The sequence below is a fragment of the Orbicella franksi genome, chromosome 2 (assembly GCF_964199315.1).
Source record: "Orbicella franksi chromosome 2, jaOrbFran1.1, whole genome shotgun sequence".
Taxonomy (NCBI): domain Eukaryota; kingdom Metazoa; phylum Cnidaria; class Anthozoa; order Scleractinia; family Merulinidae; genus Orbicella; species Orbicella franksi.
This window is the reverse complement of record NC_138146.1, coordinates 26,212,036-26,227,515: the sequence shown is the minus strand read 5'-3', so window position 1 is coordinate 26,227,515 and position 15,480 is coordinate 26,212,036. Positions and strand designations below refer to the sequence as shown.

The window sequence follows — 15,480 nt, the reverse complement described above, 5'->3', positions numbered from 1 at the left end:
AGCTACTTTTTCATCATTATCGATAAGACCATCAACAAAAACCCTTCATAAATTATTTTTAGGGTAGCTGTGCCAGCGGCAAAAGGAATTTTTGATTGGTCATAAATAGGATAGGGAAAATCCCAGCTTTTGGTCATAAATTGGTTGAGGGTTTTGGGAAGCGGGTCGCACATCCCACCTAATTTTGTCTGGGAGTACCCCTTCCCCGGGGGAGACAACGGATCATGTTGAGGGCTACCCCTATAACTATAAAGGGCTTGAATCCAGTTTAGGTCTGAATAAAATTTTAACTGAATCGTTGGGAAAAGTTAAACATTTGAGTTTGGGGATCGTGGTTCTTTTGATTAAAAAAGTAACCTGCCCCGAGTCATTGTAACCTGAGACTACAAAGTAAATATAACAGAAGGCCTGAAAACTAAGGGGGAGATGAGAAGAGCCCAATAGGCTGTTGAAAGTAAGAGGGGTATAAAGACTTAAGTTAGTGGTAACATTTTAAGTTTTTCCGCGTTCAAATTTTATTTCACGTCTCTGTGAAGAGAGGTAGTATCTCTCGTGTGTAAATAATGGAGATTTGATGTGAATCATTCAGGTTTGCGATGAGAAGAAGATATCGTGAGATGGAATTTTAATTTCATGAAAATTCCCTGAGGAATCTGAATAGTGAACCTTTATTCCCTTTTTTAATCTCTGAAATGTCTTTGGAAAGAGTCCTCGGATCACAACCCGGGCACCACATCCGGGATATTTGATAATTTCTGCGGAGTTTCCATGACTTCTTACATTCAGTGGAAACTATTTTGTATACGTCCACTTTGTTATTGAGGAGTTGCGTTCACGGTCTTTGTGAGGAGTGTTTTACTCCACAATGAGGAGTTTTACAACCTTTTCTTTTTGCATTTTCCTTGTCGTGAACAGTGGAACATCCTTGGGCGATCTTCCGAAAGAAGATCATCACACCTTTGAAGTCTGGAACGATGGCAATGTGGAGAAAAGATCGGAATCGAGCAGTTCAAGTTCATTTCACGTCAAAGTCGAAGAGTACGAGCAAAAGACAGACGAGAAGGGAACTCACGAAGTAACGAAGATACGTGAACGAAATAAACCGGCAGGAGGAAATGAAACCTCCAGTAGCAAGACAATTGAAGTAATTCGCTATCCAAATGGAACTATTCATCGAAGGGTCAAGAACAACGGGCCAGGAATGAAGGTAAGTTTAGCTGTGTTTAAGCTTACTTTTTATTGTTCACATGTGAGTTTTTCTCTTGTTTGAATGTGTGTCACCAGAATTACTTAAGGTTTATTTAAGCAGGGTTTTCGTGTAGGAATATATAAAAACAGCGCTTTTTGTCGGGTAGGAGGGAGCATTCGTGATAATTACCCAAACGTGTTTATGCAAATTTAAAGAGCTGTAATATCGTCTGTCGTTAAATAGAAAGCATAAGTTATTTCTAGTAATCATGGTAACGGTGATGTGGAAATCGAAAATCATGGAAATGTGCTCATATTCTGGTGCATGAGGTGAATCTTAGGTTCTAAAACACATAAGAGGATCTCCTTATCAAACATTTATGTACAGTTCTGCTCTAGATATTTCATTGAGTAAGGACAACCAGTGATATATTGTTTTATGACTCTTTCTCCCTGTGACACATGCAAATGAATTGGGCGAATGTGGAATAATTAATATATAATGTGTCTGAGAAATTCCAGGTTATGAGTACATTGATTATAGTTTTAGCAATTTTGATGGTATTCTTTGCAACATTTGGAGTTGGGAATGTGTGTTATAATAAAGAAAATGTTTAAGTGAAGTACAACACTACATTGCAGCTGATCAAACACAGCTTAACATGACTTCAGAAAGTAAATTGGGAGCATCACCTTGATCCCTAGAAAGTATACATTTGTGAAATTTTATTTATGATAAAGAAACCAAGTAGGATGAGATGTTCTATTTCATTCAGTTTTGATTGTAGAAAGTGGGCAGAACCATGCGTTCAGATTACTTAAGGTAATTCTTCTGAAATAAAAGTGACAATAGATTTTTTTTCAAACTTTGTCCACTGAATATTTATCATATGAGAACTTCAAGTTTGAAATAAAAAAGGGGGGTGCCCATGCTCATTAAGGAGCAGTGCGGCATTGAAAATGCCCCATTTGGCCATTATTTAATGCTTATTATAAGAACACATTCCCAGTAATTGTAAAATCTTTGTGAGCCCAGACTCAGGAGAACACACATTAAACTACAGTCAATACATTGTGTCAGACACAAATAAACATTTTAAGTTTGATTCAGACAGAAAGCTAAATCCTTGATTAACAGTTTGAACCAAATTTCTTAACATGGTTACCAAACTGCAAAATAGAAAAGGCCACAGTGTATCTGCTATTTTCCTTATTTAATCAATTTTCAGCAATAGAAATTAGATCAGTCTTTTCTCATACAAAGCTTATGATTAGTTGATTACAATGACTGGAAAAAAAGGTGGGGTCCCTGTGCTCTTTGGTGAGCTAGAGCCATTTTTCAACTGACAGAGCTTAATATCAAGGCAAATCTGTCATGTTTTCATTAGGCGCATGCACAAGCGTGCACTAACTAACACCCTAAATTATGCGCAGTAAGGATGCACGATGCAAATGTGAGGAATCACCTTAAAGTCAGTTTCGCATCAGAAAGAAGTTTTATAATAATGTGATTGATGTGTGTGGGAATATAAAGATGGCTGCTACCCACTTGGTTTCCTGAAATTGGGACAATACGTCCATGAAAATGACCATACGTTTCAAGACCACTTCAGGTGTTGTTAGTTTCCTTGTGAAGTGGAAATCTAGAGTTGAGAGATATATCAGTAAGAGCAAATACTGTACTAGATACGTGTAATTGCAACAACTCAAAGTTGCTGTCAGTCTTGCTGCAGTTGATGGTTAAAAATAGCTTCCTGTGAGCTGCTAATGTCATCCCTTTGGAACACAGTGACCTAGAAAATGCAGCAAAAATGAACAAACATAGCAGGATATTACATTATTTTGTACTGCACGATGCTCAACTTGAATTTGCAAGAGTACACTTATGTGTGGCTTTATATTCAATATTTGCTTCATTTATTTCAGGCTGAATGTTTTAAGAACGAAGACTGCAGTGCAGATAAATTCTGCAGCAAACTCAGATTTCAGTGCCAACAGTGCGTTGATGGTTTTGGATGTTTTAACGATGACCAGTGTTGTGGCAAAAAAGTTTGCAGATTTGGAAATTGTCAAGTTGAACCAGGTAAGAATTCAGAGAATTCAGGTTGACATTCTGGAAGATGTATGCATGGAAGCTGTGCATGTTAGTGCATGCTTTTAAACACACTGAAGATAAAAAGAGCTAAAACTATTTTGCTATTGTAGCTTAAAGCAACCTAAGGTGCCTCTAGCTACCATATGCATCCCTTGACTCCTCTGCAGATACTTATATGGATACATGTACTTTGGTGATGAAAAGCAAATTACGTCTGCATCTTGCGCAAGGATACCACTGGAGGAGACTGGCCAAGCTGGCCACATGACTTGTCATTTTCTCACATACATGATCATGGCTACTGTGTTCTGGTTTTTGATTTTATTGAATGTTTTCTGTTTGTCAGAGCACACAGGTCTTGTCGGGTCACCATGTGATGAGGACAGCCAGTGCAATGCAGGCCTTTTCTGCTTGGTCCATGTATTTGAAGGGGGAAAGTGCCAGGAACTAAGGAAGGATGGAGAATCATGTACCAAGGGAATTTTATCAAGAGACTCACCTAAATGTGCCGAGGGTCTACAGTGCATGAAAACTGGGTAGGTTTGCCTCTTGTCTTGTATCTTCCTATGGTACTCAGACATCCTTATGGCTCATCACGCAATTTCTCCTCCCAAACAAGGTGAGGAAAGATTGCATGATGAGCCATATGAATGCACTTAGTACATGAATGAAAGTGCACAGGGGAAGTGCCAGCGACAGAAAATTCTTTTGGTAAAGCAATAAATTAAAGCAATATACTCAGCCAGTTGTGATGATTTGGTGACATTGAGTCTGTTTCCCAGTTGATAATGATACGTTCAGTACATAAAAGTAGATGCTTTGCATTGCATTCATGCTTTGAACTTTTCAAAACCCATTAAAATGGCTTCATGCACGTCATTGCTTCTTTTCTTGTAATGAATATGCAAGTGCCAGCTATCATTTCTGTTTCTTATCAATCTCTTTTTATTGTTGTTCTCCCAAGGTTTTTCTCACAAAGGTGCTTGAAAGAAGGAAGTGTTGAGGACAAGACTCCAGTGGATTCACCTTTTGATTTGTTCAACAATAATGACTTCTTCCGTTGGAAAAAATAGAACTGATCAACCATCTTTCAGCTTGTGAAATCAAAGATCCCAGAGTTTAGAAATTCTATGTGCAGGGTCATTTAGATGTTAGACAAGAAAAAAAATAGACAAGAAACTTAGTTTACTAGTTACTGCTTAGGATTTGGGGATGCGATTTACTGAGTAAGTGATGTGTGTTTTTTAAGCAGTGGCAAGTTGTTGGATTCATTTGGTATTTCGATGTGCTATTTGGCATAAGATTTGCATCCACTGACTTTTGTTATATTTATTAAAGCCTTTAACTTGTAGAAAATTATGCTGTCATGTGTATAAAGTAAGTCTTAATCAAGAGCATCGTTATACAAATAGAAAATTGGTATTTATTGTGGGCTTACCTTAGCTCAGCTGTAATGGTGACACATTGAGTCCAATTGTGACCTGGATTTAGGGTGTTGGTACATGTAGTAAATGGCGTTAGTGGATCTGTTATTCTATCTGATGAACCCGCAAAATTGTTGTACAGTCAGATTCTCACGTGTAGGGATGTGGCAACTGTTGGAGGTTATCCTTTTATATTCCTTGATAGGATGGTAATCCAATGCTGAATAACATTTCGTCAGGTGTTAACTGTTAATCAGTACCAGAAGAGGATAAAGTGTAAGAGAGTTGTCCTCCATATTGCTTAGATTCCTAAGCTAATCCCTCTCAAGTTATTTTTAGATCACCCTGGGCCTCAGAAATTCCAAAAGTGTCTAGAAATAGCTAATCCTGTGAGGCAAATTTTAGTCATGTAGACAACACAAGGGCTTTCATAAACATTTTTGTCCTCCACAAAACACGTTTTAACACACTTTTGTAACATTGTCCATTAGAGGACTGGATACCATATCAAATATCTAACAATTAGACCCGTAGCCCTTGTGGGCTACAGTTCAATAGCCCATGAGGTGAGGCCGAATGGGCTATTAACCGGTGGCCCTTGAGGGCAAAAGGTCTAATTGTTTTAGTATCACCTAACTAGTCCAACAGAAAAGGCAATAATAAAGTTAGCAAATGCAAGTTGAAGAAATATTTATTTGGGAATAAATGAAAGAAAGCGTCACACTCGATTGGGCCAATTTCGCTACTTGAGGACTATAACTAATAGTCCTCTAGTAGCGTAGCCAATTAAAATGCAGGATTTGCATTAGTCCACTAGTTGGGTGATACTAAATTGATTTAGCCAAGCCTAAAAGCGGAACTCCTGGTCCAGGTTGTTCAAGGCCCGATTAAGCCCACCCAGGATAAGCAAGAATTTTCATTTGAGTTTTGTAACTTTGCAGTGAGGTTTTCTGTATACTGTTTGGCAATCTGTTTTGAGTTTGAACAATCTCAAAATACACACAAAAAAGCAGTGAAAAACATATGTCTGCAAGAAAATTTATACTATGGTTAACTTTTAATCCTGGGTTAGCGTTAACTGGCTTCTGAACAACCCAGCCCTGTTTGCAACAAGTTAAACTGACGTGAGCCCGTGATCCAATAAAAAAAAATAGCACTTGGTCAGCGGTCAACTTCAAAAAACACCTGACCTCGACGAGCTCTAAACTTATGCCCTCGATATGGTCGCACGGTACTGGTAAGCGGATACTTTGTTTTGGCAGGTGTCAATTGACCATAACATGGACGTTCAACGTCAAAGAAGGACGCTGTAAATCAAGACTGCACGTCTCTTTCAACCTATTAACTGGAGTAAGGCCGCGATCTTGGGCAACTCCGCCGTCGTGCGCACGCGACCACGAGCAATACCGCTAGTCATGATAACCATGAGAAAATCGAGTCATGGGTTTCCTTTTGTTTATGGTGCTCCGCTTGGTCGCCGGAGCTCCGCCATAATATCTCGTATTTGCAAATTCCACGTTTACAGACAAAGATACAATTTGGTTGCCTGCTTTTTCTGCAGGCTAGTGTTTGGATAGGGTTGGTAAGAGAGGCGAGCGAGATGCAGCTAACTGCCTGTTCAATTTTGGCCGTCACACGACTGTTTTCAGTTAAAAAAATATGTTACTTTAAATGGTGAACGGTTTAGATAGTGAGTTTGGTGAAACCCTTTCTCTGACAACATTATAAAGACACTCTTTGAGTGGTTTTTCAATTGAGTGTTGTACAACCACAACCAAAGTAATCACACTGGCCATTAACAAAGGACGCCCATCATAATCCGAAGCAGATACATGTACATGTAGCTAGCGCAAAGCGCGGGAAAACATGTGCGAGAGAGTCACCATTGGTTTTGGATTTGCTTTTGATTTGATCACAACATGGCGCGAGTTTGCTAGAACAGTTTTCAATTGAATGTTGTAAAATCAAAGCCAAAGTGACTACTCTGGCCGATCACAAAAGACACATAATCCAATAAACCAATCAAATATATGCAGCTGACGCGAAGCGTAGGAAAACGCGTGCAAAACGTGTGCGATCGAGTCACGATTGCTTTTTGTTTTACTTCTTGGGTGAAAAAGTGGCGCGAGTTTTTTAAGCAAATCGTGCAGCGTTGTAATGCAAAACCGCAAAGGAAATGCGAATAGTATGCGAGCTATTTTCGACACAAGTGGAAACCGCTCTACCTACGAGTTACCAAATGTTATAACATTTCAAGTTGTGTAGTCCAGGGGCGGATTAGAAAACCACATGTTGTCTCGGGGGGTGAGGGGGTGGGGTGCGCAATCCCTGCGCTCTCCTCCCAGATCCGTCCCTGTGTACGTATCGCTGTATTATGCTTTGGGGGAGCTTAACAACGACCCTGTTGCTGCTGGCGAATGAACACTGGAAAGGAAATAGACTTCTGCAGGTCTTTGCCTGTTGCATACAAGCTAGTAAAGAGCGGCTTAAATGAAAAAAGACATGGCAAGATGGGTATAATTTACGGTAAGCCAGGTTTAATGTCCTTCCTTAAAAGGTCTTTTCACTTCTAATTTGGTTTAAAAGAGAAAAAAAAAAGAAGATTGTACGAAAAAAACACCAATGGAGTCCAACACAAATATGAAGAAGAAAAAGAAGAAGAAGAAGAACAAGAAGAAAACAACAACAACAACAACAACAACAACAAAAACCGGAGTCCTCCTGCGGGGCTGAACGCCATGCCCTTTCGAATCGAAGCTCGAAAATGTAACCACGGGGCTACTGGGGGACTTCTTGAACTGGGTAGCAAATTTAACAGTACCTATATACACATGAAATGTAGTTTTTATTGACAGTTCAAATTTGCTTTGGAATACGTGCTGTGAAAATTATGAAAGATCTTGCTTAAGTTATGGAAGTTTTTTGAAATCCATTATGAAATCTTTCCCAAATGAAAAAAAAAAAAAAAAAAAAAATGACCTCCCAAGCATGTCCTTCCTTAAAAGGTCTTTTCACACCTAATTAGATTTAAAATGGTCAAAAAAAAAAAAAAGATTGTTGGAAAAAACATCAATATAGTGCAACAAAAATATGAAAAAAAGGGGAGTCCCTCTGCGGGGACTGAACACTATGCCCTTTCGAACCAAAGCTCGGATATGTAACCACTGGGCTATAGGGGAACTCCTGGAACTGGGTAGCAAATTTAACGGTACCTACATGCACATGAAAGGTAGTTTTTCTGAAATCCATTATGAAATCTTTCCGAAATGAAAAAATGACCTAATTAAGAGCGGCTTAAATCAAGCAACAGTTTTCATTAAGCAAAATACAGAGAGAAACACGGACTTCATAGCCTTCAGCATAAGTGAAAAAATTCTGAATAAATTTCGGAAGCAGCGTTCCTGTTACTAACCTTTATTCCATTCGCAAAACTTTGTAATGGTAATCACGTAATGTTTATCACGAGTATGATTACAGACCGAATAGGACGACACGAAGTCTTATTACTAATTAATCATAAAAATTATATTTTCCGAGAAAAGAGAAGAATAGCCAAGTTATGAAAGAAAGGGAAAATTTACATTAAAATACCTACAAAGGAGATGTAAACTTTCTGAGGCCGCCGCGCCTCCTACCAGCAATTAAGACGGGTTAGCATTGTAGAAGAAACAATACGGTGAATAAGTCATCTGGATACTCCCCTTGATGCGAGAAAAGTTACTTTCCCTTTCAAAATTGGTTAAAACTATAAAACAGTATCAACATTTTTTCAAACGTTAATATTTTTAACAACTTTCTCCACGAGCCTGATTTTGATGTATGTATTTTGCCACGAGACCTACTGATCTACACAGAAAAAAGTGAGAAAAATTGTTTATTTTCAATTTCCGCACGCTCCATGCACGAAGTCAATACTATCCTTGCATCTCATGAGAAGAGTAGGGTCGACTATTTAATCACATTGGAAACACCTTTCTTGAATATAATCACCCTGACAACAGGGAAAAAAATTCAAGTTCAAAGTATACCTTCAAGTCAGTCTTTGTTTCCAGAATATTATTTCTCAAACTCATTAATAATGAATCAAGTTTAGACAAAGGAAGTTTATTTCACCGTTTTCTCCTTAGTTTTAGTTTCGATTGAGAAGATATATCAAACACTTAAGACCGTGTTTGACCACATTTCCAGACACCTCGAAGTTCGTCGAAAATACTCCGCTGCGCATCGTATTTTCAACTCTCTTCTCGTTGTTTTTTAATTGGAAATGTGGTCAAACTCATGAAGGTCCCCAAAAATAGAAATTACGTGATACGTTGAGGTTCGCGTCACAGCTTTTTCTCGGAAAGCGATTGGGAGAGTACTGATGGGACTTCCCCTTTCATAGACCCTCGACTTACATGCAAATTTTCTTTGTCTCTTCGAATATCGAGTGGAATGATGTAGCTGTGCAGTAGGTAAGAGAAAAACATCGCTGTATTCAATCCTATTCTCAGGATTATCGTAAACGAAAGGCTTTTCTATCTATGAGAACTCCAAGAAACTCTGGCTTGTACTCAGATGAGCACAAACTTATAGATATGTCTGGAAAATTTTGATCAGATAAACAAAGGACTCATATTCGGTGGAGACATCTTTGGCTTGTGGCAAACTTCTCCAGCACGTAAGTCTCTTCGAGCAAAGGCTGAAATCAAAGAGGTATTACCATAACGTAAACATGACGAATCAAGAAACGTGGAGAGGGATGAGATTCCCATGCGGCCCCGCTGAAGACATATCAAACCAAAGCACAGACCACGGACAGCCATCTTGTAGCGATGAGAATGGCTCGTTAATTACGTGTGTTCCTGCAAATTCTGCATGGGGTATCGCTGAAGCAGCTATTGACACTGTCGCAAACACTATACACATGACTCTATCTAACTTCAATGCTGTTGCAGTCGGCGAGTCAAACACCGAACAAGCTTCGAAACCGGTGGAAAACCATCGACAGCCTTCTGACGAAGCACAACTCCGTACTCGGGCTGATTCGGGTGAAATCCTAAAAGCTTGGGTGGACCGTCCACTGCCTCTTATCAAGATACAAGGATTCCTAAAAGGAATTCAGTATGAGAAGATCTTGTCAAGACTTGAGAGTCGCCAAGACAATGCAAAGTTTGAAGACCATGAACGCCATGTCACAGCGCGTATGCAAAGTTTCGCGGACGGAAAACATCCCGACATGTCTTTAGCGTTGAAAATAGAGCAAGCAGTGGCTTTTTCGTACCAAAAAGAATTCACGAAAAGCAAGAGCATGTTTACTTCAGTTATAATATCAGTCAAAAACCAGACGTGTCAAGTTACAAATCCGAACATATTAATGGCTAGAGCCTACTTTTTGAGAGTGGCTGACCCTATGGAAAGACCTCGAAGATTAATGGCTAAGTTCTTTGAATATCTCAGGCGCAGCGAATTTCTGCTGCAAATGCACGACTCACCAGAAGACTGGGCTGAGCTCTACCAGACCTATGGTTGCCTTTGGCTGGATTACATGAGCCTGATACCGGATAACAGGTGTGCCCACAACACTGCACGGGATAACGCGAAACTTTGTTTTGAGAAAGCTATCACTTTCAGCCAACAGGATCCTCGATATAGAGTTCAGATTAAAAGGCAAATGTACGCATACATCAAACTTGCAACAATACTCCTACAGTGCTGTTCAAATGCCGCGCGAATTCAAGAGAAAACCATTCCATCCTGCGACATCGAACAAGCTAAGAAACACCTTGACAAAGTTGAGTTCGAACTTGGCAAATATATCCCCATGGGTACATGGATACAGCTCTTGAAGACTCGATCGGATCAGTTCTATCGTCAAGGGTCATACAACCTGGCCAAAGAGACAGTCGAGGAGGCTTACAGGCTCGCGTCCTTGCACAAATTTGACACCGAATTAAACACTTTACGAGGGATGATGGAGTTGTTTGAGAAGAAACTTCATTCTCACCTAGTTTTCACCGAAGAACTCGAACTTTCAAGCAGCGAAGCCGCGTGCAGTGCCAGTGGGTCGAATTCAGAATAGAGACGTATATAAATTCGAACATGCGAAGATGAAAAACGCGTATATCTGTATAGCTGAAAGTTACATCAATGTTCAATCTGACGTCATGAAATTTTCATATCAGAAAAAGGAATAGAAACTGTGTTTTAGTAAGAAAGCTGCTTTTCATCAAGCCTGAACTTTTGTTTTACAATTTAATTGTGAAACCGGAAGTACAAAGTACAAGGGCACGATGTAAACTTCCCTTTTAGGGAGCGGGTCAACCTAGCACTCACACTTTTCTTCTCTTTTTTTCTTCGGCCTTAGCACAAGGCATCAGACACATTTCATCGCACGCAGAATAACTTAAGAGGGATTATCTCGGTTAGAAGGCCTATATGGGGGATTCACTCTCTTACCTTGATAATCTCTCCATTACTGAGAATACGAAAATGGTCTATTCCCAAGACCCCAGAAAATCTTAGACTTTGTCCTTTCTGTCATTTGAATGAAGTTGAAAATAAATTGCATTTTATACTCTCCTGTCACCTTTACGATAATTTACGCTTGAAATTTTTTGAAGACATAAATAGAAAATACAATCATTTTGATGTTTTAGATGATAGATTTTTCAATAATGTTGACCCGTATATTTGTAGACTTACAGCCGCCTATATTCATTCATACATGGATTAGACAGAATTCTATTACTTAATCAATTAAATTATTGTGATTTAGTTACATTTTTGTTTTTTATCTATTTTTTTTAGCTGTATTATTATTATGAACATCATTTTTTTTATTTGTTTTAGGTAATACCATGTACTCATATGGGAATACTAAAATAAATGGTCGTTGTCGCTGTTGTTGTTGGGTTACCCTGGCAGGCGGGTTAACTTTTTCCCTTGTAAACACGCCATGTAGGGTTAACCCGGCTACCCAGACCATTTGGGTGATGTAGCAGCTCTCGTAAGGTCTCACATGAATGACTTGCTACACTTTGAGAGAACAATAGAACAAACAACAGAAACAATGCCCCTAGCCCTAAATCAATAACAGCTGCCAACAATGAAGAGAATTACAAGCTTACGAGAGCTGCTACACTTCTGGACCATTTGAGTGTAACCGCGCATTAAGTTGTCCCGGGTTGTAGGGTTACCCTATCTATTGCCCAGCAGCTAGGGTTACCCGCTAGCTAGGGTAACCCTCCCTCCTTGTAAACAGGTCCTTAAGCCTGGTTCTGATATGCCGCCGATAGGGCTAGGGTTAGGGCCTGGAACACCGTTACGGCATATGTGAACTTAATCGCCAAATCATAATCTGTCCTGGGCATTGGCCTGCGGCTTGCCTGCGAAATTGAGCTGAGTTCAACTTCGCAGGCAAACCGGCGGTTGTCGGCGATTGTCGGCGATAAAATTATTTTATGTGAACGTCATCTGCGGACGCAACGTACTCCAGTAAGACGATTCGGTCCATATTTACAGGTGGAATGGTTGAAAATTGCGCCAATTCGATTTGCATTTCGCGCCAATTTGAGTACATCGGCGATCCATCGCAGATGCGCCGGGGACCCGCTGGAACAGATCGCCGACGTCGCAGCTGGGTCGGCGGGATATGAGAACCAGGCTTTAAACTTTACGAAGTTTTCCGTTCAAAACAGCATATTGACAACGCAGGGCAACTTGGCTTGAATCCGTCACGCAAGGCTAAGGATTGATTTGTTTTTGTTTTTTTTTTTGTGATATTTAAGAATATCCTCGGCATGGAAATAGTGTCATGTCCAATGACTCACATGACGGCTTTTTGACGGAGATTTAAATCACATATGTAAAGGGACTTCCCCTTTCGGATGCGAGATAAATATTGTTAAAAAGGCTCGAATTACTAATAAATTGCGTTGATATTATGCCTCTGAAGCTTTTTTCGCACCGATTCCATCGATGGAAAATTCATTTGTCGACTACAACTCCTAGAACCTGTCGCCCGCACTCGAATCAGGACAACCTTTAAAAAGATTCTCGTGGACGTTGTTAAATCATACACGAAAGAAGCAGCCAAAACAAGAGCAAAAACGTGAAACTGGGGAGGCAGGACCGTCAAAACAACATCGTTGAAGAACCACGAAACCATGACAGAAATGGCATCTTGCCTCGCTGAAGATCTCTCTAAAGACCACACACACCATGGACAGCCATCTTCTTACGATGGGAAAGGCTTGTCACCGAAGTTTCTTCCTAATGCACCGATTATCGCTCGAGCAAAATTTGAGACGGTCGCAAACACTTTGAACGTAACACTCGCAGACTGTAGCATCATTCTAGTGGGCCAGTCACACACAGAGCAAGTCACCAGCAATCACTACTGCGACAGAGACAGGCTTCAGGGCGAGAATGGTCCAAAAGAACCCTACTCTGACGATCGTAGTGATCGACAAAAGGGAGTGAGAGAAAAAGTCGAATTTCACCTGCAGGTTTTCAACAAAGGCGAGGTTAGATCAGACAGCGGTCCAAAGGGAGCAGATTGCACCCAAACTCAGACAGCAAATGGGCTAGTGGACTGCCAAGTTCAGCCTTTGAGCGAAACAAAAGAAAGAGAACACACTAACCCGGGTGAAACAAGTGTTGCCCGTGTTGAACTACCGATGGCCTCAATCAAGGTACAAGGTGATTTTAGTGGAAAGCATAGAGAGGGCGAGCGACTCCTCAAAACGCTCGAGCTTTGTCAAGACAACGGAATGTTTGTCCAACACAAGCGCCTTGCCATGGAGAAAATTCATTACTATGAAGATACAAAAAATGCTGACATGGTTCTAATCTTGAAAATAGAACAAGCAGTGGCCCTCTCGTACGAAAACAAATCTAAATCAGCGAAGAAAATGCTTATTTCAGTCACGGAATCTGACCTAAATGGTCAAGCTCTATTTGGAGATGTCATATCGGCCAGAGCCTTCTATGTACTTGCGGCTCACATGAGGAGAGAAGAGAAGTACAGAAAATTCAAATTAACCCTGCTGTTTGAATATCTTCGACGCAGCGAACATCTCTTGCAGCAGTACGACTCACCAGAAGACTGGGCTGACCTGTACTACACCTATGGCTGCTTATGGTTGGATTACATGACCCTGATACCGGATGACACGAGAAATGCTCGCGCTCGTTACGCCACGCGGGATAACGCGAGATGCTCTTTTGAGAAAGCTCTCTCTTTCAGTCAACGAGATCACCGATTGAGAGTTCGGATTAAAAGGGAAAGGTACGCTCACATTAAACTTGCAACGATACTTCTAGACTGCTGTTCAACTGCCGCGCGGATTCAAGAGAAAACCATTCCACCCTGCGACATCAAACAAGCTCGAGAACACCTGGATATTGTTCACTTCAAACTTGGTGACGGTCTCCCCATAAGTACGTGGATCCAGCTCTTAAAAACTCGATCGGATCAGTTTTACCGTCAAGGGTCATACAACCTGGCCAAAGAGACAGTCGAGGAGGCTTTCAAACTCGCTTCCTTGAACAAATTTGACACCGAATTAAACACTCTACGAGGGATGATGGAGTTGTTTGAGAAGAAACTTCATTCTCACCTAGTTTTCACCGAAGAACTCGAACTTTCAAGCAGCGAAGCCGCCTACAGTGCCAGTGGGTCGAATTCAGGATAAAAGGCGGATTTTATGGAACTTCTCCGGAGATGAACAATGTGTACATTTAGACAATAAACCTAACAGGAGAAGTCTGCGCCAAAAAATTAAAATATTCCATAGGTACAAATTTATCGCATAAACCTCGACTAAGATCCCTTTCAGAAGGGTTTCAATGGGGTGATGGCTTTTACGACTAACGGTTAAAATTTTGGTCTTTTTACGGCTAACGGTTAATATCATTTCATTATTGTCACCAGAAATTTTTTTTACCGTTAACTTCTTCTAACGACTATCGGTTAAAATTTTTCAATTTTTATGCCTAACCGCTTGATTTTTTGGCCGATTTACGGTTATCGGTTAACCCAACTGGACCGTCTTTCAGCCCGTGACTCGTTTTTTAATCCTGATAATCAGGAGCCATATATAATCGGATAATTCAATAAGAACCGACGAAGAAATTTTGTGAGCACATAACAAACTAAATGTGAAATTTTGAATGTTTTAAGCCCAAATTTGTTGTTAGTACAAATAATATTTACTCTGACGTTATGCAATTTTCGTAAAAGATAAACGATTATAGAAAAGATGAGCGTTGCATTTACTTAAGGGTGAAACTATTGGTGGATGAAGAGTTTGAACCAGATTAACATTACTTAAGTGTACCTTCGGTTCATTGCTTGACTTAAAGTGCACCTAACCCCAAATTTTTTTTTCGGATTTGGGCGAGTGTGGTTGGATTCGCGACTATGCCCTTTCTAAGTCGCGCTTGTTACGCGACAGCGGTTAGGGAGTCTGAGGCAGCGCTGGATGATGACGTCTCCCCAGGAACCAAACACTATGGCGCCTCAATCAGCTCTCTGTCTTTGCTCGAAATGAGAAAATGGAAAACAAAACCAATCGTTCCAATAATAACCAGGATACCGAGCGACCGGTGGCCAATTTTGGCGTTAATAGCAAATTGATTCGATTATCTCTTTACTCCAAAATGAAAGTAGCACGGTTGGGAAGGGAAACTGTAAATACGTGGAATCATAAATGGAATAAAATAAAATTGCTCGTATATCCTTGAATTGGAGAAATTTATGCCTTGAAACTGTCACTTCATAGATCGACC

General features: G+C 40.3%; 3 protein-coding genes across 3 annotated transcripts; all 3 read left to right on the top strand.

Annotated features, from left to right (window-relative positions):
* The first annotated feature begins 795 nt into the window (after nucleotides 1-795).
* Nucleotides 796-4,715, top strand: LOC145478950 (uncharacterized). The gene is made up of 4 exons (XM_081457164.1): nucleotides 796-1,207; nucleotides 3,115-3,271; nucleotides 3,630-3,819; nucleotides 4,248-4,715. The coding sequence occupies exons 1-4, from the start codon at nucleotides 866-868 to the stop codon at nucleotides 4,354-4,356; spliced, it is 798 nt and encodes a 265-aa protein (XP_081313290.1). The 5' UTR covers nucleotides 796-865; the 3' UTR covers nucleotides 4,357-4,715.
* A 4,204-nt stretch (nucleotides 4,716-8,919) lies between these two features.
* On the top strand, nucleotides 8,920-10,772 carry LOC145478927 (uncharacterized). Its single transcript, XM_081457124.1, has one exon. It carries the CDS (start codon nucleotides 9,422-9,424, stop codon nucleotides 10,766-10,768), a length of 1,347 nt encoding a protein of 448 aa, XP_081313250.1. The 5' UTR covers nucleotides 8,920-9,421; the 3' UTR covers nucleotides 10,769-10,772.
* Nucleotides 10,773-12,848: 2,076 nt separating this feature from the next.
* On the top strand, nucleotides 12,849-15,480 carry LOC145478925 (uncharacterized). The gene has a single exon (XM_081457123.1). It carries the CDS (start codon nucleotides 12,855-12,857, stop codon nucleotides 14,382-14,384), a length of 1,530 nt encoding a protein of 509 aa, XP_081313249.1. The 5' UTR covers nucleotides 12,849-12,854; the 3' UTR covers nucleotides 14,385-15,480.

Excerpts from the sequence above, each read along its gene's own strand:
- LOC145478950 (XM_081457164.1), top strand. The coding sequence starts at position 866 with ATGAGGAGTTTTACAACCTTTTCTTTTTGCATTTTCCTTGTCGTGAAC. Across the intron at positions 3,272-3,629 it reads AAATTGTCAAGTTGAACCAG|AGCACACAGGTCTTGTCGGG; the intron begins GTAAGAATTCAG and ends TCTGTTTGTCAG. Across the intron at positions 3,820-4,247 it reads CTACAGTGCATGAAAACTGG|GTTTTTCTCACAAAGGTGCT; the intron begins GTAGGTTTGCCT and ends TGTTCTCCCAAG.
- LOC145478927 (XM_081457124.1), top strand. The coding sequence starts at position 9,422 with ATGACGAATCAAGAAACGTGGAGAGGGATGAGATTCCCATGCGGCCCC.
- LOC145478925 (XM_081457123.1), top strand. The coding sequence starts at position 12,855 with ATGACAGAAATGGCATCTTGCCTCGCTGAAGATCTCTCTAAAGACCAC.